General features: G+C 42.2%; 1 protein-coding gene and 1 pseudogene across 3 annotated transcripts in view; both read left to right on the top strand.

Annotated features, from left to right (window-relative positions):
• LOC143021950 (uncharacterized) overlaps window positions 1–26,587 on the top strand; it is a 62,309-nt gene that overhangs the window by 34,161 nt on the left and 1,561 nt on the right. For 2 of the 3 annotated variants that reach the window (XM_076179864.1, XM_076179865.1), the window contains exons 7-10: window positions 2,443–3,420; window positions 7,857–8,003; window positions 16,484–16,651; window positions 25,260–25,418. In XM_076179864.1, coding sequence (XP_076035979.1) covers window positions 2,443–3,420; window positions 7,857–8,003; window positions 16,484–16,651; window positions 25,260–25,418 — 1,452 coding nt within the window. The remainder of the gene's footprint in view (window positions 1–2,442; window positions 3,421–7,856; window positions 8,004–16,483; window positions 16,652–25,259; window positions 25,419–26,587) is intronic. The other variant, XM_076179866.1, reaches the window with a different exon arrangement.
• On the top strand, window positions 19,487–19,605 carry LOC143022132 (5S ribosomal RNA; annotated as a pseudogene).

Raw genomic sequence — 26,587 nt, forward strand, 5'->3', positions numbered from 1 at the left:
AATTTTATCCAGATGATTGTATGTTGTCAAGGGAGGTAGCTAAAATACAAAGGCATAAAAACCATTCCCACCCATTCCATCCCTAATACACTCCACTCTCTACCCTCCCTCTTATCTTGGCACCTCCTGGATGATGGATCATCCCTGCATCTTGTCCACTGCCCTGGGTCAAAAGCAGTGTCGCAAGACACAGCACATCCACAGCAAGGCCGCTTCATTAAATCGGCGACTCCCCTCTCTCCGTCCCCTCATCCAGAAAAGGAGAAGACGGGGAGAAATCCTTTCGGGCTGCGTCAAATTTTTCTCACACATACCACCTCACCCCCCATCCCCCCCCACCCATTCCAACTCATGCATCACAACATCAACCATATACAGCCATTCTCCATTCACCCCTATCTTCTGTCCTCTTCCGTCCTTCCTCAATAGACATTCCCCTCTTCCCCAAAGTCCCTTTCACCGTATCCATCCATCTCGTCCTAGGTCGCCCCCTCATGTTCACTCCCTCCTCATCTGTCTTCCATACCTCTTTTACTAGTCTTTCTTCACTCATTCTTTCCATGTGTCCAAACCATCCTAATATTCTTTCACCCTCCCTATCTCCCAACTCCCTTACCACCCCTGTTCTCCTCCTCACCTCTTCATTTCTCACTGTCCAGCCTAGTAACCTCTATCATACTTCTCAGACACCTCATCTCAAACACATTCAAACTCCTTCTCTTTCCCTGTCTTATGTTCCATGTTTCTGCCATGTTTACAGCGCTGTTGGCACAATCACTCCTTCATACAATCTCCTCTTAGCATCCATTCCCAAAATCTAGATATTTAACTTCAATTTTTTGTTTATAGCAAACTGAAGTGGCTTCATGTGCAGTCTTGCATTGAATTGATGGGCTGATAAACAATTTGGTCCATAAATTGAGTGGTTGCAGGTTAATGAATAGATCAGTGAATGGAAAGATTTTAGTTCCAATATTCCATTTGGTTGTGTCACCAAGTCTTAATCATTACACAATTACACGTGATCACTGCCATAAAAGTTTGTTACATTCATTATCTGACAAAGAATAATAACAGTTGATCAATTTGTATTCAGAAAAAGAAAGTCCTGTATAATCAATCTGCAAAGCTTTTACCTGAGTGACTGATGTGATGTAAGAGTGGGATGGTTGGACTGTGTATATCTGGACTTGGATGAATTCTGACAAAATACCACATAAACAGTTGATATGGAAATTGGAAAACATAGGAGGGCTCAAAGGATACCTACAGGAGTGGATGAAAGATTATTTAAAAAATAGACATAAGAGAACTGTAGTGAGAGATGAAAAGTCTGAATAAAGAAAAGTAACCAGGAGTGTATAACAGGGCTCCTGTAATGTTTCTTGTATATATTAATAACATGACAAAAGGAATAGGTAGTTATGCAAACTAATTTGCTGATGATGCAAAGATTATGAAGATGGTAAGGAGGATTGTATGTGATAAAAGTATCTGGATAAAGTATAGGAATGGAGTCAGAAGAAAATTAATTGTAACAAAGATATGCAACATATTAGAGATAGGTCAAAGTAAGATAAGACCTTGGTATCATAATCAAAGATGATCTACCACCTGAAGCACTATATATATGTGTGTGTATATAATACATATATTCAAGAATAGCTGGGGTCCAGGAGCCATATTTTAGTAGAAAGTAAACATTGGACTCATCATAGAAAAGAGTTTATTCCAACATTTCAAACTAAAAACAATTAATATTATCAAAGTTGACAGTAGTTGGTAATTAGTATGACCCTTTATTTATATACATTATGCTCAATTCATGGAGCCTGCAAAACTTCCCACAGTGCCTTCCTGTCTACCCTGTCATAAACCTTCTCCATATCCCTCAAACAATTCATTTTCCATTCCCAATGCTCAGGACTTTCCCCTCTTTTGTATATTTTTGTATATCCAAAACATACTCCAGGTGCTCTATACATACATATATATACTTTTTTTTTTTTTTCTTTTTTTCTTTTTTTTTTCTTTCTTTTTCTTTCTTTTCTTTTCTTTTCTTTTCTTTTCTTTTCTTTTCTTTTTTTCTTTCTGTCTTTCTTCCTTTCTTCCTTATAAGGGAGGTAGCCAAAAAACAAAGGCATAAAAACCACTCTCACACATTTCATCCCTATCACACACCCCTCCCCTCCACCCTCTTCCCTCCCTCTTATCTTGACACCTCCTGGATGATGGGTCATCCCTGCATCTTGTCCACTGCCCTGGGTCAGAAGCAGTGTTGCAAGACACAGCACATCCACAGCAAGGCCACTTTATTAAATCAGTGACCCTCCCCCTCTCCATGCTCTATACATAAATATAATCATGTTTTGTTTGGATGTCTTATCTGTATTTTATATTTATTGGTGTTGTAGCATTAACTTTACATACTTCTTCTTGTAGGTATCAAGGCTGAGGAATACATAGGCAATCCTGGACAGTTGCTTGAGGGCCTGCCCAAAGAAAATGATTGTGTGGATTATAGTGCTGAAAAAGAATCTGATGAGGAAGAGAAAATTTCAATGGAGAATGAAGATGTAGATAAAACTGAGGAGAGTATTGAGCCTGAAGAGATAGTTGAAACTGAATGTGTGAAGGAAAATGAAGAAATTAAAGGCAGTGGAGTAGAAGATAATGACATTGATCCTGTTAGTGGAACAGATGATAATGACAGGTCACCTGAAGAATGTCTTGACCAATCTAGTGGTTTGAAAGTCAGTACTGAAGGATTCAGAAGTCCATTTGCCTCTAAGCCTTCTAAGAAGAATACCACTCCAGAGTCTTTGTCACCCTTACATCAGTCATTATCACTTGAGAAGAGTTCTAATGATAATGATCTCAAATCTCTGCTCTTGAAAATCCCTAATTGTCACCATGAGCATGAAGAAATTCTGGTTAGCCCAGTACGTCCACGCACACGACGTTCATTTGCACTTGCTCAGCAAGCTTTGACCCCCCATAATCAGCCCATTCGTGTCCAGACACCATGCAGCAGAAAGACACGCCGATCCCTTGTGGCTCATTCTGACCTAAGCCCAGGTTCATTGGTGTACACACCAGACACCAAGCCAGGACGAAGAAGGTCAATGCGCAGAACAATGATGACCCCAAAAGATATTAGTGGATCTTCCACTTATTCTGATGACACCAAAGAGAATGTTCCCCATCAAGAACCAACTCCTCGCTCCCATAGGAAGAGCAAATGTCGTAGGTCCTCAAGAGGGTCTTTCCTAAGAGATGTGCCAGTGGAAAGCCAGGGTGTACTGCTTGAAGTTGATGAATCTATAGATGAAAAGAAAATGAGCATTATCATAGAAAAGGAATCAAATGAAGTTACCAACAATGAAATAGCTACTGATAATGAAGGATTGCAGACACCTCGTAAGTATTTATTTACAATTTTGTCTTTGCTTACTCTCTCCTACCACTCCAGTACTGCACATACATATACAAAGGCTTTTTTCCCCTTATAAGGGAGGTAGCCAAAAAAACAAAGGCATAAAAACCACTCCCACCCAGTTCATCCCTATCACACTCCCCTCCCATCCACCCTCTTCCCTCCCTCTTATCTTGGCACCTCCTGGATAACGGGTCATCCCTGCATCTTGTCCACTGCCCAGGGTCAGAAGCAGTGTAGCAAGACAGCACTTCCACAACAAGGCCACTTCATTAAATCAGTGACCCCCCCTCTCCGTCCCCTCATGCAGAAAAGGAGAAGACAGGGAGAAGTCCCTTCGGGCTGCATCAAATTTTTCTCCTACATACTCCCTCCCCCCCATCCCCCACCCATTCCACCTCATGCATCACAACTGGACCAAATTGAAAATCTTGTCATCTCTCCAGACAGCCTTTCTCCACTGCTATCAGTGAACTCAATTTTGTTTGTAGTAGTACTGCTATTCATATCAGGGTTATATATAAAGAACAAAAGGCCATTTCCTCCTAAAAGGGGGTGGCTGAGTGACAGTATCCATGCTTCACCTTCTCACTTCTCACTATCCTTGTAACCCCCACCATAATTTTTAAGCACTTCATCTAAATAAGCTCTGAGCTTTCATCCAGGAGGGTAATAGCTATCAATGATGAGTCCAACACATGATCCAAAACCATGATGGAACACATTCAGGCTCAAACACACTGGAGTATTGACTGCATGGTGGCATGCTGTCAGTACTTTAGGGACTGTTTATAGGATGCCCCCACTAAAAAGAACCACACATCATTCATCTATGGTAGTGTTAAAATCTCTGCTCATACTGGCATAATGGCACTTTTGTAGTAGTGGCAAAATCTCAATGCTAGGTCATGGATTTTTATAGGTTTTTGCATGCAAGTTGGGTCTGGTGAGATAACATCAAATGCCCATTTTTATGGCTCTGGGTCACCCATGACCATTTTTATGGCCAGGTCAATTTTGGGTCAAACTGATTGGCCCTAAACCTTTGGCCAGAATTGACCAATCTAAACGATTTTGGTACCGATATGCTCAGGAGAAAAATATCTTTCAAATGAATGGAAAAATTGCATTCCTGGGACAGTTTTTGCCATGATGACCATTTTTTGAACTCAGACCTTTGACCCTGGCCAAAGTGCAACTTTGATCCACCAAAAAAAAAAAAAAAAAAATCTAAAGTTAGGTCTATTTATTTATCTTTCATAACTCCAGAAAAAATAAAAATTGTATCTCCATAGCTAATGAATCCATGGATATTTATGTACCACCAGGTGGGTGGTGTTTTCAGTCATGTCGCTCAACTGGGGCCATTTATGACATCAGACAGTGTTTGTAAATAGTGAATTTGAGAATGTTTGATTTATCGTGACACAGTCATCATATTTCAGTCTTTCCAAATACGACCTCCCCCCTTTCCTAGGGTGCCCTGCCTTTTTCAGTCTTACATTAGATGTTATTTGATATAGAATATTAGACAAAAGATTATTTAGGACAAAAATTTAAACAAAACATTGTTTAATACATACATAGGTACTCGTTTGAGCAGAGCCATCACTGTTTGTTGCATCAGACTCTTCCTGTTACTGTGTTTGGTTCTACTGACACCAAAATGTCAGATGTTCATAAAACAAGAATCTGCCCTTTCAGGGAAGCAAAAACTGTGAGAGGGTCCATGTGGGTGAAGAAATTTCACATTCACTTCTCTTGACTGGAAGAGCTTCAGAAATGGAAGCCAGCCACCAGTGTCCATCGTAAATCACAGTGACATAGCCTGCAAGTTTTTCATTGAACACTGGACATGAAATATTTTTTGTTACTGATTCTAATCTAAAAGTGTCACAGAAACTAAATGGGCAAACTTGGGAGAGCCTCCTTTGATATTGGAATGAACAAATGAAGTTTGTGTGTCCCTGGAATAGTTTTGGTCGGAGGTCTGGTTTTCAAAAGTTCTTCCTCCTGTTCATATTCCTCTTGAGTTCCATATCCAAATTTCATATTCTCAAGAGTTTCAGCAAATACAAACAAATCTCTTGGTGATACAATCTGCTTGTCATAGGGTCTTCTCAAGCTCTCTTTAGTTGCCTCCCTTTTGATTGTGCCACCTATGCCGACTGATGGGCCTTTTCCATGGCTAGTGGCAAAAAAAAAAAAATGCCATATTCCTCTTTATGCCAGCAAAGATTCTGGAAAGATTTACAGTTTTTGTACTGTGCAGCACATCTGTCTGAAAAGTAGTAAATTTTCTTCACTGTTTTGAATACTTATTTCAAATATATCGGCATTCACTGAAATAGATGCACTGACACATTATTGTGGATGTTACACTGAAATTATGGATGTATTGTTGCCTGTATGCAATTCCAATGATATCCTGGGCTGCATCTTGTATTACAAATGAAATGTTCTCTGAAAAAAAAAAATCACCCCGTCTGGGGTATTGGCTGCATGTTATTGCAGCAAAGTAGCATGCAGTTGATACTTTAGGGCAGTGGTTCCCAAACTAGGGGGCATGAGGAGGATACACGGGGGCGTGAAGTCATCTGCTCAAAAATATTTAATTAGAATAATAAAAATCATTCAAAGAACAAATATCTGCCATTACATACATACATATACCAAGGCCTTTTCCCCCTTTCAAGGGAGGTAGCCAAAAAGAAAAAGGCATAAAATCATTCCCACCCATTCCATCCCTAAATACACTCCACTCCCCTCCACCCTCCCTCTTATCTTAGCACCTCCTGGATGATGGGTCATCATATACATGCAAAGTATAATTATAGCAGTCACTCCAACCTGTTTTCTATTAAGCTAGTTCTTGCATGTTTTGGACACGTCACCGATACCAACCACACTGATGCCAATGAGGGAGCAGCATCCATCTCACTAAATTAGTTAAAAAATTGTGCCTTAGTCTCATGAGTCTTTCCAAATATTATATGCCATGTTTTCAAATTATCTATTCTTAAAATTGCAAGTCAATTTTGCCAATTTGCTAATGTTGTTATTATTTATTTATTTTTATTATTATTATTATATATATATATATATTTTTTTTTTTTTTTTTTTTTTTTTTTTTTTTCCCTACCCTGTGATGGGGGAAAAGAATGCTGCCACCAAGTCTTCCCGCTTGAGTCATACGAGGTGACAAAAAATGGGACGGAGATAGCACTAGGAATCCTGCTACCTGTAGCCCCAGAGGGATATTCCTTAACCTCTTCACTCCTGGGCACATCGCACATCTGGCAGCATAAGCTGCCCGACGTGCGATGTTGCATCATAATAATCGCATTATAAAAAATAAAGTCGGTGCTCAATCATTCGTTCTCTTTCACCCGTGTATTTTGATAACCATAGAAAATTGATGAAGCCAGTTTAGAGAGAATGGAAATTATGTAGGTACTACTACAATAAATATAATCAAGATGCCGACGTTGGCATCATCGAGTACCCACTTGCTCCTCATGCCGCCTACGTAGGCGTCACCGTATGGAAGTGGTTAAAGGTAAAGGCATAAGAGGGTCGAGGAGTTTTCCAACCAGTACCCTATGGTTTGGGTCCTTTAATGTAAGTGGATGTTGTACAAATGAGAATAAAAGGGAAGAGATAGGCAGTATGTTTGTGAGAAGAAAGATGGATGTGTTGGCTTTGAGTGAAACTAAAATGAAAGGGAGGGGCGAGTGAGAGTTTGGGAATGTAATTGAGAGGTTCTCAGGAGTGAAGAGAGGGTGAAGGAGAGAAGGGGTGGCTATGTTAGTAAGTGAAGAAATAGGGAAGTGTGTAGTGGAGTGAAAGGTTTTTTTCAAGGTTCATGTGAATGAAGGTGTAGCTGGGAAGGGAAATGTGGGTTTTTGTAAGTGCGTATGGGCCTCATAGTGAGAAGAGCGTATAGGAAAGGGAGGCTTTTTGGATGGATTTAAATGAGTTCATAGAGGGATTAGGGAGAAATATCAATGTAGTTGTATTGGGAGACCTTATTGCTAGGGTAGGAAATGAACCAATAGATGGAGTGATTGGGAAGTGTGGAGTTCCAGTAAAAAATTGTAGTGGAGAGTTGATGGTAGAGGTGTTTCTCGAAAGAGAGTTGATGATAGGAAATACAGTGTTTAGAAAGAAAGTCAAGCATAAGTACACATGGGAGAGGGTGGTGGATGGAAGGGTGGTAGTGTTAATGACTGGAAGTGAGTATAGGGAGAGAGACTGGAGGAAGTGGATAGTTTTAGATACCTCCCTTGAAAGGGGGAAAAAGCCTTGGTATATGTATGTATGTACATCTCAGTTGACAACCCTCTCCCGTATTAATTGATACTGTGCTTAATTTTTTCGAGTATATACACATTAATGATTTTTTTCTCTCTCTCCCCAGGGGACACCCAGAAGAGGGAACCTGCATCATGGTTGATAACAGATAGCCCCTTTGTCACAGTAACTCGGGGCTCCTCATCAAAGAAGAGACGTGGGGGTGAAACTATGAATGACTTGAAGGGCCTCTTTGATGACATTCCCACAGATGGTATAATTTCATTGTTTTTTATTGATTTATTTTATTTTATTATATATATATATAGTAAAACTTCCCTTTAGTTCTGATACTGAGGTATATTTCTTCAGATTTGCCTCTTCCACCTTTGTCACTTCTCATAACAACCCTTACCCCTCCACCAATTTTATCTTTTCTGTTTCTTCTCAAGGAGGTGTATCTATTGTTCCTCAATTTTAGATCAAATTTTTGGGTGAGTTTGGTCTCCACTGACACAATAAGTCAGTGGGTGGAAATGGAGATGGCAGATAGGGCTGGTAAAAGAGACTGTCTATATACCAAGAACGTTTTCCCTCCTTACAAGGGAGGCAGCCTACTCCCACCCTTTCCACCCTCTTGTCATGGCTCCTCGTGGATGATGGGTCATCCCCATATCCTACCCACTGCAGTGGGTCAGAAACAATGTAGCAAGACAAAACACATCCAGAGTAAGGTTGCTTTACTTAATCAGGGACCCTTATTCTCTATCCCCTCATGCAGAACAAGAGAAGACAGGGGAAAATCCTTTTGGGCTGCATCATATTCACACATAAGCACCCTGTACCCCCTCATCCCCTGCCCTTCTCTTCCCTATATAACAGTATCATCTATACACAACCACTCTCTACTCATCCCTATCTCCTGCCTACTCCCTTCCTTGCTCAACAGACATTCCTCTCCTCAACACCCTATCCATCCATCTCATCCTGTCATCCCATCAAGCTCACTCCACCTCAGCTTTCCACACCTCTTTTACTAATTTTTCTTCATTCATGCTTTCCATGTGTGCAAACCATTCCAATAGTCTTTCATCAACCCTAACAGGTATTTCGTTTTCCACTCCTGCTGTCCTCCTCACGTTACTCCTCACTGTATCCAACATAGTGACCCTTACCACACTTCTCAGGCATTTCATCTCAAACACATTTAAACTTTTCCTCTCTGCCTCTCTTCAATTCCAAGTCTTTACCCCCATACAAAGCTGTTGGCACAATCGCCCCTTCATACAATCTCCTCTTTGCATCCATTCCCAGATGCCTAATTCTCATGACACTTTTTAGCCCCTTAAGGTATTTACTTCCTTCTCCCAATCTACAGTTTACCTCTACCTTCATTCCTCCCTTTCCCACATGCGACCCCAAATACCTAAAGCTATCCACTTCTTCCAGCCTCTCTCCTTTAAGACTTGCTTCCAAATCACTGCCATCATCTCTCCTGGTACATCTCATCATACATACATATACCAAGGCTTTTTCCCCCTTACAAGGGAGGTAGCCAAAAAGGAAAAGGCATGAAATCATTCCCACCCATTCCATCCCTGAATACACTCCACACCCCTCCACCCTCCCTTTTATCTTAGCACCTCCTGGATGACGGGTCATCCGTGCACCTTGTCCACTGCCCTGGGTCAGAAGCAGTGTTGCAAGACACAGCACATCCACAGCAAGGCCGCTTCATTAAATTGGTGACCCCCCCTCTCCGTCCCCCCATGCATAAAAGGAGAAGACAGGGAGAAATCCCTTCGGGCTGCATCAAAATTTTGCTCACACATACTACCTCTCCCCCCATCCCCCCACCCATTCCACCTCATGCATCACAACATCATCCATATACAACCATTCTCCATTCACCCCTGTCTTCTGTCCTCTCCCGTCCTTCCTCAACAGACATTCCCCTCTTCCCCAAAGCCCCCTTCACCCCATCCATCCACCTCATCCCAGGACGTCCCCTCATGTTCACTCCCTCCACATCTGCCTTCCATACCTCTTTTACTAGTCTTTCTTCACTCATTCTTTCCATGTGTCCAAACCATCCTAATACTCTTTCATCAACCCTATCTCCCAACTCCCTTTCCACCCCTGTCCTCCTCCTCACCTCCTCATTTCTCACTCTATCTAGCCTAGTAACCCCCATCATACTTCTCAGACACCTCATCTCAAACACATACAAACTCCTTCTCTCTTCCTCTCTTATGTTCCATGTTTCTGCCCCATACAGTGCTGTTGACACAATCACTCCTTCATACAGTCTCCTCTTAGCATCCATTCCCAAATGTCTGTTCCTCATTACACTTTTTAATCCACCAAGGCATTTAACCCGCTTCTCTCAATCTACATTCTACCTCCACCTTCACTCCACCTTTTTCTGCCACATTTGCACCCAAGTATCTAAAACTATCCACTTCCTCCAGTCACTGTCCCTTAATGCTCACTTCCAGTCTACTGCCACTTTCACCCCTTGTACATCTCATCACCTTACTTTTACCCACATTTATCTTCAGCTTTCTTCTATCACACACTCTCCCAAACTCTGTCACCAACTTCCTCAGTCCCTCCTCCGATCCTGCCACAAGCGCAGTGTCGTCTGCAAACAACAGCTGGCTCACCTCCCACTTTTCTCCATTTTCTTTAACCATCTCCAATCCCTGACCCACTACCCTTGCATTTACCTCTCGCACTACCCCATCCATGTGTAAGTTGAACAGCCAGGGCAACATAACGCATTCTTGACAAAATCCCACCTTTACCCCAAACCATTCACTCTCTCCATTTCTAATCCTGACATAAGCTCTACTACCCTCATAAAAAACTCTTGACAGCTCCTAGAAGCTTTCCTCCTATCCCGTAAATCCGCAAAACCTCCCACAGTGCCTTTCTGTCTACCCTGTCGTAAGCCTTTTCCAGATCCATAAAGGCCCAAAAGACATCCTTCCCCTTTCCTATAGCTTTCTCACATATCTGTCTTACCACAAAGATCTGATCTACGCAACCTCTACCCGTCCTAAATCCACACTGTTCCTCACCAATTACTCCCTATGTTCCTCTCCTAATCCTCTCAATCAAGATCCTCCCATAAGACTTCCCAACTACACTTAACAAGCTAATCCCTCTGAAACTACTACACTCACACTTGTCCCCTTTTCCCTTGTAAAGTGGAACTATACAGGCACTCCTCCAGTCCTCCGGCACTCTACCCTCTCTCCAGCAAACATTAAATAACCTCACCAGCCAGTCCACCATCACTGTACCTCCTTTTTTTTTTTTTTTTTTTTTTTTTTTTTTTTTTTTTTTTTTTTTTTTTTTTTTTTTTGACATTCTGCATGGCATCCATCCAGCCCAGGTGCCTTACCTGCTTTCATCATCTTAACAACTCCCTTCACTTCATCCTTCCTTATTTCTCCTCCATTCTCCTCACTCATCATGGTTATTTTCTTAGGATCCACTGCAGCTATCTTTCCCTCCCTATCCTCCTTCACATTTAGCAACTCCCTAAAATATTCTGCCCATCTTCCCCTTACCGCCTTCTCTTCCATTATCATCTCTCCATCTGCACCTTTTACCTTTTCTTCTCTACTTGATTCGCCTCCTCTTCCTCTCTTAATTTCTTTCCAAAACATCTTTTTATTACTTTCAAATTTTTCTGTGACACTCTTTCCCCATTTTACATCTGCTCTCCTCTTTGCCTCCTTTACCTTTTGCTTTACTTCTCTTTTATTTTCTTCGTACCTCTCATATGACTCCCTCGTCCTATTTTGTATCCAATCTGTGAAAGCTCACTTCTTCTCTTCAACAACCTTCTTTGTTTCCTCATCCCACCATTCACTACCCTTCCTTCTATTTCCTCCTGTCCTTTTTGTTCCACACACCATCTTTACATACTTTGTGACTCCCTCCTTGAACTATCCCCATTCCTCCTCCACTCCTAGCTCTACTCTATCCCTCACTCCCTCCCACTCCTCCCTCAGCTTCTTCTTGTACTCCTTTTCCTTTTCATTTTCATTTAAAGAGCTCACTCTAAGCACCTTCCTCCCTTTTGTCCCTTTCCTCTTTCTCCATCTATCCTCCACTCTCAACTTACCTTCCACCAAAAAATGATCTGATATTCCCCCACCCTCTCCCCTTAGCACATGTACATCCTTAACTCTTCCTATCATAATCCTATTTACCACTACATAATCCATTAACGCTCTATCTACCACCCTTCTATCCACCACCCTCTCCCATGTGTACTTATGCTTGACTTTCTTCCGAAACACTGTATTTGCTATCATCAACTCTCTTTCTAGACACGTTTCCACCATCAACTCTCCACTACGATTCTTTCCTGGAACTCCACATTTCCCAACCACTCCATCAATTGGATCATTTCCTACCCTAGCATTAAGGTCTCCCAGTACTATTACATTGACATTTCTCCCTAAATCCTCTATACATACATATACCAAGGCTTTTTCCCCCTTACAAGGGAGGTAGCCAAAAAGGAAAAGGCATAAAATCATTCCCACCCATTCCATCCCCGAATACACTCCACACCCCTCCACCCTCCCTCTTATCTTAGCACCTCCCTGCACCTTGTCCACTGCCCTGGGTCAGAAGCAGTGTCGCAAGACACAGCACAATCCTCTATGCACTCATTTAAATCAATCTAAAAAGCCTCCCTTTCTTCTACACTGTTCTCACTGCCAGGCCCATATGCACTTACAAAAACCCACAACTCCTTTCCCAGTTTCACCATCCACATTATCCTTGAGGAAACCTCCTTCCACTCCACTACACATTTACCTATCTCTTCACTTACTAGTATAGCCACTCCTTCCCTCCCTCACCCTCTCTTCACTCCTGATAACCTCCCACTTACACTCACCCTTCCCTTTCAGCTTAGTTTCACTCAAAGCCAACACATCCATCTTGCTTCTCACAAACATACTACCTATCTCTTCCCTTTTACTCTCATCTGTACCACATCCACGCACATTAAAAGACCCAAACCTTAGGGTGCTGGTCGGAAAACTCATAGACCCTCTTATGTCCCCTGTGGGGCTACAAGGAGAAGGATGCCTAGTCCCAATCCCCGTCCCTTTCTTCTCGCGTCTTACGATCCAAGTGGAAATACTTGGTGGCAGTATTCTTTTCCCCCACCACAAGGGAGGCAAAAAAGGAAATGAATATTCAGAGAAATTGTACAGGACAGTAACAAGGGGTTGGGGGACAGCATAATGGAGGGACAGTCATATTATAAAAGTGTCATCATTTCTCTATGAACAGAGTTTTCCTCTATCACAGACAAAATGATGTGTGGCTCTGGTCCATAGGGGCGCCCCATATAGACCCTAAAGTATCAACTGCATGCTACTTTGCCACAATAAAATGCAGCCAATACCCCTGACGGGGACATCATCCCAAACTCCATCACTCCCTTAATCCCCCATCTTACCTTGCCACAAATGTAGTGTCATCAGCAAACAACTGGCTCACCTCCCACTTTTCTCCATTTTCTGTAATTGTCTCCTGTCCCCTGCCCATTACCCTCACCTTTACCTCCCATGGTGACAATGACACATTCCTGATGCACTCCTCCTACCTTTACCTGAAACCAATGGCGCTCTCCATTTCCCATTCTAATACAGGCTCTACTACTTTCATAAAAACTCTTGACTGCCCTTAACAACTTTCCCCCAATCCCAAATATTTGCAAAACCTCACACAGTCCCCTCTGGTCTACCCTGTCATAAGCCTTTTCCAAATCCATAAAGGTCAAAAAAACATCTACCTTTTGCTAAAGCTTTCACAAAAGCTTACCACAAAAATCTGATCCACATAACCTCTGCTTTTCCTAAACCCACACTGTTCCTCACCAATTCTCCCTATGGTCTCCTAATCCTCTCAATCAGAAATAAGCTTTCCCAACTACACTAAAAAAACTGATCCCTCTGAAACTACTACACTCACATTTGTCCCCTTTTCCCTTATAAAGTGGAACTATACAGACACTCCTCCAGTCCTCTTGTACTCTGCTCTCCCTGAGACACACATTAAACAACCTCACTAGGCAGTCCACTAATACTGTAACTACCTTCTTCAGACACTGCATGACACCCATCAAACCCAGGTGCCTTATCTGCTCTCATCATTTTCAGAGCTACTTGCACTTCATCTTTTCTTATTTTTTCCTCCATTTTCCTCTCCCATCATAGTCATTTCCTTAGTGCCTCCCACTGCTACCACCACTCCCTCATTATTATCTTCCACATTCAACAGCTCACTAAAATACTCTGCCCATCTTCCCCTTATTGCCACCTCTTCTGTTACTATCTGTCCATCTGCACTTATCTTTTCTTCTCTACTTGACTCACCTCCCCTTCCTCTCTTAATTTTCTTCCAAACCATCCTTTAATTGCTTTCAAATTTTTCTGTCATACCCATCCCCCATTTTACATCTGGTCTCCTTTTGCCTCCTTTATCTTATGTTTTGCTTCTCTCCTTTTTTCTTTATACCTATTTTGTGACACTGCTTCTGACCCAGCCAGGGCAGTGGACAAGGTGCACGGATGACCCGTCGTCCAGGAGGTGCTAAGATGAGAGGGAGGGTGGAGGGGTGTGGAGTGTATTCAGAGATGGAATGGGTGGGAATGATTTTATGCCTTTTCCTTTTTGGCTACCTCCCTTGTAAGGGGGAAAAAGCCTTGGTATATGTATGTATGTACCTCATATTTTTCTCTTGTCCTGCTTTGCAACCAGTCCATGAATGCTTGCTTTTCCTCCTCTACTACCTTCTTCACTTCATCATCCCACCACACTCAACCCTTCCTTCTATTTCCTCCCATCCTCCTTTTCCACATACCATCTTGGCATACCTAGTCACTTCCTCTTTGAAACACCCCTATTCTTCTTCCACTCCAACTATTCTATCCTTCTTCACCATCTTCCACACTACTCTCAGCTTCTTGTACTCCTGCTCTTTTTCCATCTCATTTAAACAGTTTGCTCAAAGCAACTCTACCTTCCACCCTTTACCTCTTTCTCCACCTATCCTCCTCTCTCAACTTACCTTCCACCAAAAAAAATTATCTGCTATTCCTCCACTCACTCCCCTAAGAACATACATACATACATATACCAAAGGCTTTTACCCCCTTACACGAGGGGTAGCCAAAAAGAAAAAGGCATAGAAACCACTCCCACCCATTTCATTTCCCATATGTTCCACTCCCCTCCACCTCCTCCCTCCCTCCTATCTTGGCACCTCCTGGATGACAAGTCATCCCTGCATCCTGTCCACTGCCCTGGGTCAGAAGCAGTGTCGCAAGACACAGCACATCCACAGCAAGGCCGCTTCATAAATTCGGCGACCCCCCTCTCCGTCCCCTCATGCTGGAAAGGAGAAGACGGGGAGAAACCCCTCTCTCCGTCCCCTCATGCTGGAAAGGAGAAGACAGGGAGAAATCCCTTTGGGATGTTTTTTCCATCATCATCATCATCACAGCCTCATCTATACACAACCCTTTTCCATTCACCCCTATCTTCTGTCCTCTCCCGTCCTTCCTCTACAGACATTCCTCTCTTTTGTAAAGCCCCTTTCACCCCATCAATCCATCTCATCCTAGGACGCCCTCTCGTATTCACTCCTTCCACCTCCGCCTTCCACACTTCTTTTACTATATATAGTTATGTTTTACAAAGGAAAATGACATGTAAATAAAGTAGTTTTAGTGGGATAAAAAAAATTAAGTGTAGTTGGAAAGGTATATGGGGTGTACTTATCAAGAGGAACAGTGGGCTCAGGAAAGGAAGAAGGTGCATGGATCAAATTTTAAGACACTTGAGAGAATTTTTTTGTGAAAAGTAAGTGTTTTTTAGACCTTTATGTATTTGGAAAATACTTTTGACAGGATAGGCAGGAAGGCATTGTGGGAGATAGTGCAGGTACATGGGATTGAGGGAAAGCTTTTAATGGCATTCATAAGCTTTTATATGAGTAGTAGAACTTGCATTAGGATTGGGAATGGTGAGAGTGAGTGGTTTGAGGTAAAGATGGGTTTGTGTTATGTCTCCATTGTTTTTCCATGTGTACATGTATGGGATGGCACAGGAGGTAGATGTGAGGATGATGGGCAGAGAATTGGAGATGGCTAGAGAGAGAATAGAGGGAATTGAGAAATGAGCCAGTTGTGTTTTGCTGATGACACTGCTTGTGGATGGGTCTGAGGCAGTTTGGGAAAGTATATTATTCAAGAAGCTGAAAGTAAATTAATTAGATGTGCAAGGGGTGTGGGTGGCAGTAAGGAGATCAATCTCACAGGAGAGAGGTTAGAGGAAGTGAATATTTTTAAGTATTTACAGTAATGTGTAGCAGGAAATGAAGTAGTGGTGAGTGGAGGTAAATTAGTGAAGGAAGTAAATTAGAAATAGGTATCTGGGGATGGATGGAAAAAGAAGACAATGAAAGGATGATTGTGCCTGTTTAGGGCACTTCCATCTGTTCATCTGTACCCTTTACATTTTCCTCTACTTGACTCCCCAACCCCCCTCCCTTTTCACTTCCTTCTAAAACAACTATTTATTCTTTAAAATATATAAACTCATGCCCTATTTTACATCAACTCTCCTCTTTGCATGTTGATGTTATTATTATTACTTTTATTTTTCCTTCCATGAAACTTAATAACTCTTGATATCCTTTTATATTGATTTTAGGTTCACCTCTGCCAGATAATTACCTTGCTTCAATTTTGGGTCAACTCAGTCCAGATACAAGGTCCAAAGAAGGATGTAAAGAACAGGAAATGGCTGCACAGGATCCTACATGCACCAACCTGTTAGCAGTACTGGAATCTACATCTTCAACAGATATCACTGATTCAGGTAATTTGGAATTCAACATTTGTAGTGTATAAATCAATTTAGTATACAGTATTGTCATGGTGTTGCAGCATGTTGTATCTTGCTTCTGAACTGTGCATTATTCAGGAGACAGGGATGACCCTTCATCCACAAGGAGCTGAGATGAGAGAGAAACAAAGGGTCAGGGATGGGAGTGAATACATTCCTTGACTAGCTACCTCTCTTGTAAGGGGGGAAGAGGCACATGGTATAAAGATAGATATACATATACCAAAGGCTTTTTCCCCTGTACAAGGGAGGTAGCCAAAACACAAAGGCATAAAATCCACCCCCACCCATTTCATCCCCCCATCCCCCTCCCTCCCTCTTGTCTTGGTTCCTGCTGGATGACGGGTCACCCCTTCATCTCGCCCACTGCCCTGGTTCAGAAGCAGTGTTGCAAGACACAGCTTATCCACAGAAAGGCCACTTCATTAAATCAGCAATCCTCCCTCTCTGTCCCCTTGTGCTGAAATGGAGAAGACGGGGAGAAATCCTTTCAAGCTGCATCAATTTATTTTTCACACATACTCCCTCACTCCCATCCCCCACCCACTCCCTTTCATCTATCACAGCATCATCTATACACAACCATTCTCAATTGAAAAGGCTTATGACAGGGTAGACAGGAAGGCACTGTGGGAGGTATTGCAGATATATGGGATAAAAGGAAAGATTTTATGAGCAGTCAAGAATTTTTACGAGAGTAGTAGAGCTTGTGTTAGAATCAGAAATGGAGAGTTAGTAGTTTGATGTAAAGGTGGTACTTTGCCAGGGCCCAGGGATGTGTTATGTTGCCTTGGTTGTTCAATTTATACATGGATGGAGTGATGCAAGAGTAATGGGCCTGGGATTGGAGATGGTTAAGAAAATGGAGAAAAGTGGGAGATTAGCCAGTTGTTTGCTGATGACACTGCACTTGTAGCAGGATCAGAGGAGGTATTGAGGAAGTTAGTGACAGTTTGGGAAGGTGTGCAAAAGAAGAAAGTTGAAGATAGCTGTGGGTAAAAGTAAAGTGACGAGATGTACAAGGGGTGAAAGTGGCAGCAGACTGGAAGGGAGTATTAATGGAGAGAGACTGGAGGAAGTGGATAGTTTTAGATACTTGGGTGCAAATGTGGCAGGAAAGGGAGGAGTGGGGGTGGAGGTAGAATGTAGATTGAGAGAAGTAAATGAATGCCTTGGGGGGGGTTAAAAAGTGTAATGAGAAATAGACATTTGGGAATAGATGCTAAGAGGGGATTGTATGAATGACTGTATGGGGCAGAAACATGTAATATAAGAGAAGATTTTTTGAGATGAGGTGCCAGAGAAGTATGATAGGGGTTACTATGCTAGATAGAGTGAGAAACAAGGAGGTGAGGAGGAGAACGGGGGTGGAAAAGGAGTTGGGAGATAAGGTTGATGAAAATATTGGGATGGTTTGGACACGTGGAAAGAATGAGTGAAGAAAGATTGGTAAAAGAGGTGTGGAAGGTGTGAACATGAGGGGGCAACCAAGGATGAGATGGATGGATGGGGTAAAAGTGGCATTGGGAAAGGGGAATGTGTTGAGGAAGGACAGAAGAAGACAAAAGATAGGGGTGAATGGAGAATGTGTTGAGGAAGGACAGAAGAAGACAAAAGATAGGGGTGAATGGAGAATGGTTGTGTATGGATGATGCTGTGATGCATTAAAGGGAGTGGGTGGAGGATGGGGGTGAGTGAGTATGTGTGAAGAACAATTTGATGCAACCCAAAGGGATTTCTCCCAGTCTTCTCTTTTTCTGCATGAGGGGACGGAAAGGGGTGGGTTTGTCAATTTAATGAAGCGGCCTTACTGTGGATGTGCTGTTTCTTGTGACACTGCTTCTGACCCATGGCAGTCGGCAAAATGTAGGGATGACCTGTCATCCAGGAAGAACCAAGATAAGAGGGATGGAGTAGGGTGAATGGGAGTGCAGTATGTGGGGATGGAATAGGTGGAAGAGGATTTTATGCCTTTTTTTTTTTTTTTTTTTTTTTTTTTTTTTTTTTTTTTTTTTTTTTTTTTTTTTTTTTTTTTTTTTTTTTTTTTTTTTTTTTTTTTTTTTTTTTTTTTTTTTTTTTTTTTTTTTGCTACCTCCCTTGTTAGGGTGAAAGAGCCTTTGGTATATGTATGATTGCAAGTAGTCTACCTGTGGCACACGCACAAAGAGGTCCACGACCTATGTAGATTTCCACCAAGCTGTCTTGGACAGCTGTGGCCCTGGCTTGGATCAATAACAATATTCTTTAAATTTACTGCTCCATTGAGGAGGTGGGGGGGGTCTCTTTCTCTCTCTCTCTAAGATTCCCCCAATATTTGAAATGTAGTCAATGTAATATCTTCCCAGCAATTTTTGTAGGCACATGAGAATTTTTTTGCATCAAAGATGGGCCAATTTTGGCACGAGTGCTTAAAAAGGTTGCCCACTGTCTCCCTACCCGTGTATTCTTGTGCTGTACTTGGGACTGTTCTTGCTGTGGCTATGCTTGTTCTGCACTTGTGATTGTCCCCCTCTTTACTTCATGACCTACTACTGTAATATGACCACAGTCCTTAAGATACCATCCAAAACATCAGAAGGTACAAAGTGCCGAAAGAAGGTGATGACTTTGCAGAATAAGATAGAAATGGTGGGTAAATTATAGGAAGGAAAGTCCAATTATGTTGTAATGAGACTACTATGTGAACAAGGGCAATTTGTGTACAGTCAACAAGAAAGAACTCTGCTATTGTTTAATCTAATGCTTCATGTACAGTATTTTTATATACTGTATATACAATACATACATGCAGGTATTTTGATACTTTAATGGTATGGCCATACCACTCTGAACACACTGCTTCTCATCCGATCAGCGAAGTTATGCAGCGTTGGGTCTGGTTAGTACTTGGATGGGTGCCTGCCTGGGAACAGCAGATGCTGTTGGTTTTATCCCCATCTGGGGTATTGGCTGCATGTTATTGTGGCAAAGTAGCATGCAGTTGATACTTTAGGGCAGTGGTTCCCAAACTAGGGTTGCAAGGGTGTTTTTGAGGGTCGCCAGAGGGTATGAAATAAAGTTTCCTTTCTTTTTTAACTTTTTTTTTTTTTTTTCCATTCAAGTTTCAAATGTATTTAAATTCATTGTGCTAGTAAATATAAACTGAACTATAAAAACGAAAGTTTATAAACATTATGCAAGTATGTAGAAATATAACATGAAATGGTAGAATTTATTATTACAATTAGGGTCGTAACTCCAGTCTAAGAGTGGATTAAGGGTCGCAGCCAAAAAAGGTTGGGAAACACTGCTTTAGGGTCTATATGGGGTGCCCCTACGGACCAGAGCCACACATCATTTTGTCTGTGATAGAGAAAAAATCTGTACAGAGAAATGATGACACTTTTATACTACAGTACAACTGTACCTCCATTATGCAGTCCCCCAACCCCTTGTTACCGTCCTGTACCATTTCTCTGTTTTTATATATATATATATATATATATATATATATATATATATAGCCTAACCTGTGGTGGGGGCAAAAGAATGCTGCCACCAATTATTTCCACTTGAGTCGTAAAAGGCGACAATAAAAGGGATGGGGGATGGTATTAGGAGTCCTATTACCTGTAGCCCCAAAAGGGGACATTCCTAAAAACAAAAGTAAAGGCATAATAGGGTCTGGGAGCTTTCCAACCAGTACCCTAAGGTTTTGGGTCTTTTAATGTGCATGGATGTGGTACAGATGAGAGTAAAAGGGAAGAGATAGGCAGTATGTTTGTGAGAAGAAAGATGGATGTACTGGCTTTGAGTGAAATTAAATGAAAGGAAAGGGCAACTGTGAGTTTGGGAGTGTAGCTGGGAAGTACTCAGGAGTGAAGAGGGGACGAGGGAGAGAAGGGGCGGCTATACTAGTAAGTGAAGAGATAAGTAAGCAGGTAGTGGAGTGGAAGGTGTCATCAAGGTTGATGTGGGAAAGGAGATGTGGGTTTTTTGTAAGTGCGTATGGGCCTGGTAGTGAGAAGAGCGTAGAGGAAAGAGAGGCTTTTTGAGTATATATAAATGAGTGCATAGAGGGATTAGGGAGAAATGTCAATGTAGTTGTATTGGGAGACCTAAATACTAGGGTAGGAAATGAACCAATTGACGGAGTGATTGGGAAGTATAGAGTTCCAGATAAAAATCGTAGTGGAGAATTGATGGTGGAGATGTGTATTGAAAGAGAGTTGATGATAGCAAATACAGTGTTTCGGATGAAAGTCAAGCATAAGTACACATGGGAGAGGGTGGTGGATGGAAGGGTGGCAGATAGAGCATTAATGGACTATATAGTGGTGACCAGGAGTATGGTAGGAAGAGTTAAGGAATATCAGATCATTTCCTGGTGGAAGGTAAATTGAGAGTGGAGAATAGGTGAAGAAAGAGGAAAAGGGCAGAAGGTAGGGAGGTACTTAGAGTGAACTACTTAAACGAGGAAAAAAAGGAAAATGAGTATAAGAAGTTGAGGAGTGGGAGAGAGTAAAGGATAGAGTAGAACTAGGAGTGGAGGAGGAATGGGGATGGTTCAAGGAGGGAGTCATAAGGTGTGTGGAACAAGGAGGGCAGGAGGAAATAGAAGGAAGGGTAGTGAGTGGTGGGATGAGGAAGCAAAGAAATGTGTAGAAGAGAAGAAGCAGGCATTCATAGATTGGCTACAAATTAGGATGAGGGAATCGTATGAGAGGTACAAAGTAAAGAGAAAGGAAGTTAAGCATAAGATAAAGGAAGCAAAGAGGAGAGCAGATGTGAAATGAGGAAAGAGTATCACAGAAAATTTGGAAAGTAATAAAAAGACATTTTGGAAGGAAATTAAAAGAGGAAGAGGAGGCGAATCAAGTAGAGAAGAAAAGGTAAAAGGTGCAGATGGAGAGATGATAATGGAAGAGAAGGCAGTGAGAGGAAGGTGGGCAGAGTATTTTAGGGAGTTGCTAAATGTGAAGGAGGATAGGGAGGGAAAGGTAGTTGCAGTGGGAAGCCCAAAGAAAATGAGAGTGATGAGTGAGGAAAATGGAGGAGAAATAGGGAAGGATGAAGTGGAAGCAGCTGTTAAGATGATGAGAGCAGGTAAGGCACCTGGGTTGGATGGATGCCATGCAGAATGTCTGAAGAAAGGAGGTACAGTTATGATGGACTGGCTGGGAGGTTGTTTAATGTTTGTTTAAGAGAGGGTAAAGTACCGGAGGACTGGAGGAGTGCCTGTATAGTTACGCTTTACAAAGGAAAGGGGGACAAGTGTGAGTGTAGTAGTTGCAGAGGGATCAGCTTGTTGAGTGTAGTTGTTGTTGTTGTCGTTCCCTAGACTCTGTCCGAGCAGTCCCGTCTCCCCAAGGAAGGCCACAGCCGAAACTGGGTTTTCCCACAAATCCTTTATAGAGTGTATGTTGTGTTGTTTGCGTGCATGATTGTGTATAATGCAGTCTTCCATTATGTGTTGTATGGTATGGGGTGAAGTGTTACATCCTGGGCAGCTGTTCACAACACGGTCGTCCAGCCTCTTCTGGTAGCTTAGAAGTGCTGGGTGGTGACCGCATCGCAGTCTGGCCAAGTGGACTCTGTCCTTTCGTGGGAGAGAGGATTCAGAAGGGTGGATATCAGGGGGTCTGGCATGCAGCAGTGTGTTGTCTTTCAGTGTGTTAATGGAGCGGTGAGTGATATGATTATGAATATGTTTCCGGAGGCTGGTATTTGGTGGTTGTGGAGGAAGAGAAGAGAGTATCTGTGCGTAATAAAGGTCTTTGGGTGTAGTTTTAATGTTTCTTGGTGTGTGTGGGTGTTCTGCTATGTAGTGTAGCGGGTGTGATGTGTTTGTGGTGGCTGCAGCAAGTGTTTGTGTGCCTCTCATGTCGAGGTGGTCCTTGACTTTGAGGACTTTTGTTTCATGGTGTAAATGGTCTGTAGGTGATGTATTTGTGCAGCCTGTGATTGTTTTTAGGGCTTTGTTTTGTATGATTTGAAGGGTGTTGTGGTGTGTCTCACTGAGATTAGGAGCCCATGCAGGACTCGCATAATTCATCACTGAGCGTATGCATTGTTTGTATATTGTTATATTGGTTTCTTTGTTTTGTCCAAATGTTGTTCCAGTGATTGACTTAAGTGCGTTAAGTCTAGGTGTACATTTGTTTTTTATGTTTGTGAGGTGTTGTTTGAAAGACATGGATGTATCGTATGTTACACCAAGAATTTTCGGTGTGTTTGTGTGTGGTATTAGAGTGTTGTTGATGTAGAGATGAGGTATGTATTTGTGTTCTTTTGTCCAGTTGGTGAGAAGTGTTGCTGTAGATTTGGTTGGAGCTATTTTGAGTCTGTTTGTGATGAACCATGTGTTGAGTGTGTCAAGGTAAGGCTGGATTATTTCTGCAGCTTTGTCTGTGTTACGATGTGTGCATGTGATTGTTATGTCGTCTGCGTAGGAAGAGATTTGTATTTCTGAGGTGTCTGGCGTGGGTAAGTCATGCATGTATAGATTAAATAATGTGGGGGATAGAACTGAGCCCTGTGGTACTCCGTTCTTAATGTTTCTGATGTGCGATGATTGGCCATTATATGACACATGAGCATTCCTGCCTGCCAGATAATTGGCCAGCCATCTTTTGGTGTTATTGTGCATGTCTGTGTTATATATTTTATTTGTTAGGTTGTGGCGGGGGATAGCATCAAAAGCTTTACTAATGTCCAATGTTATAAGAAGGGTTCTGTGGTGGGGCCTATCTGAATTGATGCCATCTAAAATTCTTTGTGTGAGGTTTGTCAGAAGAGTGTTTGTGGAGTGTAGTGGCCTAAAACCGTGTTGTGAGTCAGCAAGGGGAATATATGGTGTGACAAGTTTAAGTATTAGGCGTTCAATGACTTTAGAGGGGGTGCAGAGAAGTGTGATTGGGCGGTGCGATGTTGGGATTGTTGGGTCTTTGTTCGGTTTTGGAATGGTGATTATTTTACCATGCTTCCAGATGTCGGGTATAGTGTTGTGTGAATAGCTGTAGTTTGCAATGTTTGTGAGTGCGTGTATACCTTGTGGTCCAATGTGTTTTAGGTGGATGTTGCTTATGTTATCAGGGCCACAGGCAGATGAGTGCTTGAGATTATGCATTATGAGTTTTGTCTGACTGTCTATGAAGGGTGTATAGTCTGAGTCTGTGGGGAAGTCTTTCTTACGTCGAATGGTGCGTCGGTCGTCAGGGTGAGATGTAAGATGGCTCGTCTGTGCAAAATGACGTATGAGTGCGTTTGCTTGTTGTCTGTTTGAGGGTAGATTATCTGTTGTTGTGATTATTGCTGCGTGAGAGCGTGTAGTGTTAGTGTTGGATAGTGTGATGCTGTTGAGTGTTTTGTACAATTTGCTGGTGTTTGTTTTGTGATCAAGTGTATTGATAAAGTTTTGCCAATTTTGTGTTTTTTGTTCATGTATTTTATTGGCAATCACAGTGTTTAGTGTTTGTATTTGGTCTGCTATGTTTTGAGGGATAGGTGTGGGGGTATCGTGTTTAAGTGTGTCACGTTGTCTGATGAGGCCTTGGATTTCTGGTGTGAAGTTGGGGTTGTGTGATTTTCTGTTGCCTCTAGGGATGTATCTCTTGTCTGCGTTTTGTATGATTGAGCTGCAACGTCTACGTCGTGGGACCACCCCCCAACCCCAAGAGTTGGGGGCCAATCAGCAGCAACCACCCCTGGCCATCAGCTCTACGCAGATGTTGAGTGTAGTTGGGAAGGCTTGTGGGAGGGTCTTGATTGAGAGGATTAGGAGAGGAACAGAGGGAGTAATTGGTGAGGAACAGTGGTTTTAGGACAGGTAGGGGATGTGTACATCAGATTTTTGTGGTAAGATATGTGAGAAAGCTATAGGAAAAGGTAAGGGTGTTTTTTGGTCTTTTATGGATCTGGAAAAGGCTTACGACAGGGTAGACAGGAAGGCACTATGGGAGGTACTGCAGATATATGGGATAGGAGGAAAGCTGTTAAGAGCAGTCAAGAGTTTTTATGAGAGTAGTAGAGCTTGCATTAGGATTAGAAATGGAGAGAGTGAATGGTTTGAGGTAAAGGTGGGACTTCGTCGGGGGGGTGTTATGTCGCCCTGACTATTCAATCTTTACATGGATGGGGTGGTGCGAGAGATGAATGCAAGGGTAGTGGGTCGGGTTGGAGATGATTAAAGAAAATTGAGAAAAGTTGTAGGTGAGCCAACTGTTGTTTGCTGACGACACTGCGCTTGTAGCAGGATCAGAGGAGGGATTGAGGAAGTTAGTGACAGAGTTTGAGGTGTGTGAAAGAAGGAAGCTGAAGATAAATGTGGGCAAAAGTAAGTTGATGAGATGTACAAGGGGAGAGAGTGACAATAGGCTGGAAGTGAGCATTAAGGGTGAGAAACTGGAGGAAGTGGATAGTATTCAGGGATGGAATGGGTGGAAATGATTTTATGCCTTTTTCTTTTTGGCTACCTCCCTTGTAAGGGGGAAGAAGCCTTGGTATATGTATGTATGTACTCATTAGTTTTTCATTCCATCTATATGTTTCCTTACTTTTGCTATAAAATTATATATTAAGTTTTTACATTTTGCTCCTACAGAAAATGAAGTAGCTCAATCAAATTTGGTCACACCATTAGTTTCTGAATGGAAAGCTGATAAAGTACGTCGTTCTGTAACATTCAGTGTTGAAAAACCAGAAGACAGTACTTCATTCAAGTTCCCAGTGACACCCCTTCATTCTTCCACCAGGAAAACGGGTGAGGAAAATTATTTCCTGTAAGATATCCTTGATTTCTCATAGGATGATGAACATGCAGAGGGAAGAAACCGTAGTCCTATCACTCTGTCCCACTTTATTGCCTATTGTCAAATTGAATGACTATATCCCTCGCATGGAAAATTACCCTAAAATTCTAGACCCAACACTTGATACTCATGACTTGCAGAAGACCAGTGGCCTTCAGGTAACCTGCAACAGCCACCAGTCAGGACCACAAGTCACTCGTTGTGTTGGTCTCTAGGGATTGTTAATGTGGAGCATTATAGTACAGGGTATTCTGTGTCCTCTGTGTGGTGGCTGCATCTAGGGCATATAGAATCTGTGGCCAGGCCCATTCTGTGATGTTGGCACTGTTTCAGTGCTGGACAGTGTCCTGAATCTAATAGTGCCAGTGTCATTCTTATCAGGTGTAGTAGCAGTAGTAGTATATATATATATATATATATATATATATATGTGTATATATATATATATATATATATATATATATATATATATATCTTTTCCTTCTCTTTTCTTCTGAAATTTCATCAAGCAACCCCGTGTTAAATGAAGGATGCATGTACTTGGAAAGAAGACCCCTTTCCCCTCCAGGATATGAGATACTCATGTTCATAGAGAATGTTGGCCTTTTAAAAAATATGTCTCTCCACTTTGGAACTCTCTCTCTCTCTCTCTCTCTCTTTAATATTTTTCATTATCACATTACTGGGACGGGTTGGACACATGGAAAGAACAAGTGAAGGAAAATTAGTAAAAGATGTGTGGAAGGAGTGAACATGAGGGGGTGACCCAGGATGAGATGGCTGGATAGGGTAAAAGGGGCATTGAGGAAGGATGGGAGAGGACAGAAGACAGGGGTGAATGGAGAATGGTTGTATATGGATGATGTTGTGATGCATGAAGTGGAATGGGTGAGGGAGTATGTGGGAGAAATTTTTGACATAGCCCAAAGGGATTTCTCCCCCATCTTCTACTTTTCTGCATGAGGGAACAGAGAGGGGGGTGTCGCCAATTTAATGAAGCAGCCTTGCTGTGGATGTGCTGTGTCTCACGACACTGCTTCTGACCCAGGGCAATGGACAAGATGTAAGGATGACCCATCATCCAGGAAGTGCCAAGATAAGAGGAAGGGTAGAGGGGAGT

Source organism: Oratosquilla oratoria, chromosome 43 (genome assembly GCF_046742065.1).
Source record: "Oratosquilla oratoria isolate Oo_2021 chromosome 43, ASM4674206v1, whole genome shotgun sequence".
Taxonomy (NCBI): Eukaryota; Metazoa; Arthropoda; class Malacostraca; order Stomatopoda; family Squillidae; genus Oratosquilla; species Oratosquilla oratoria.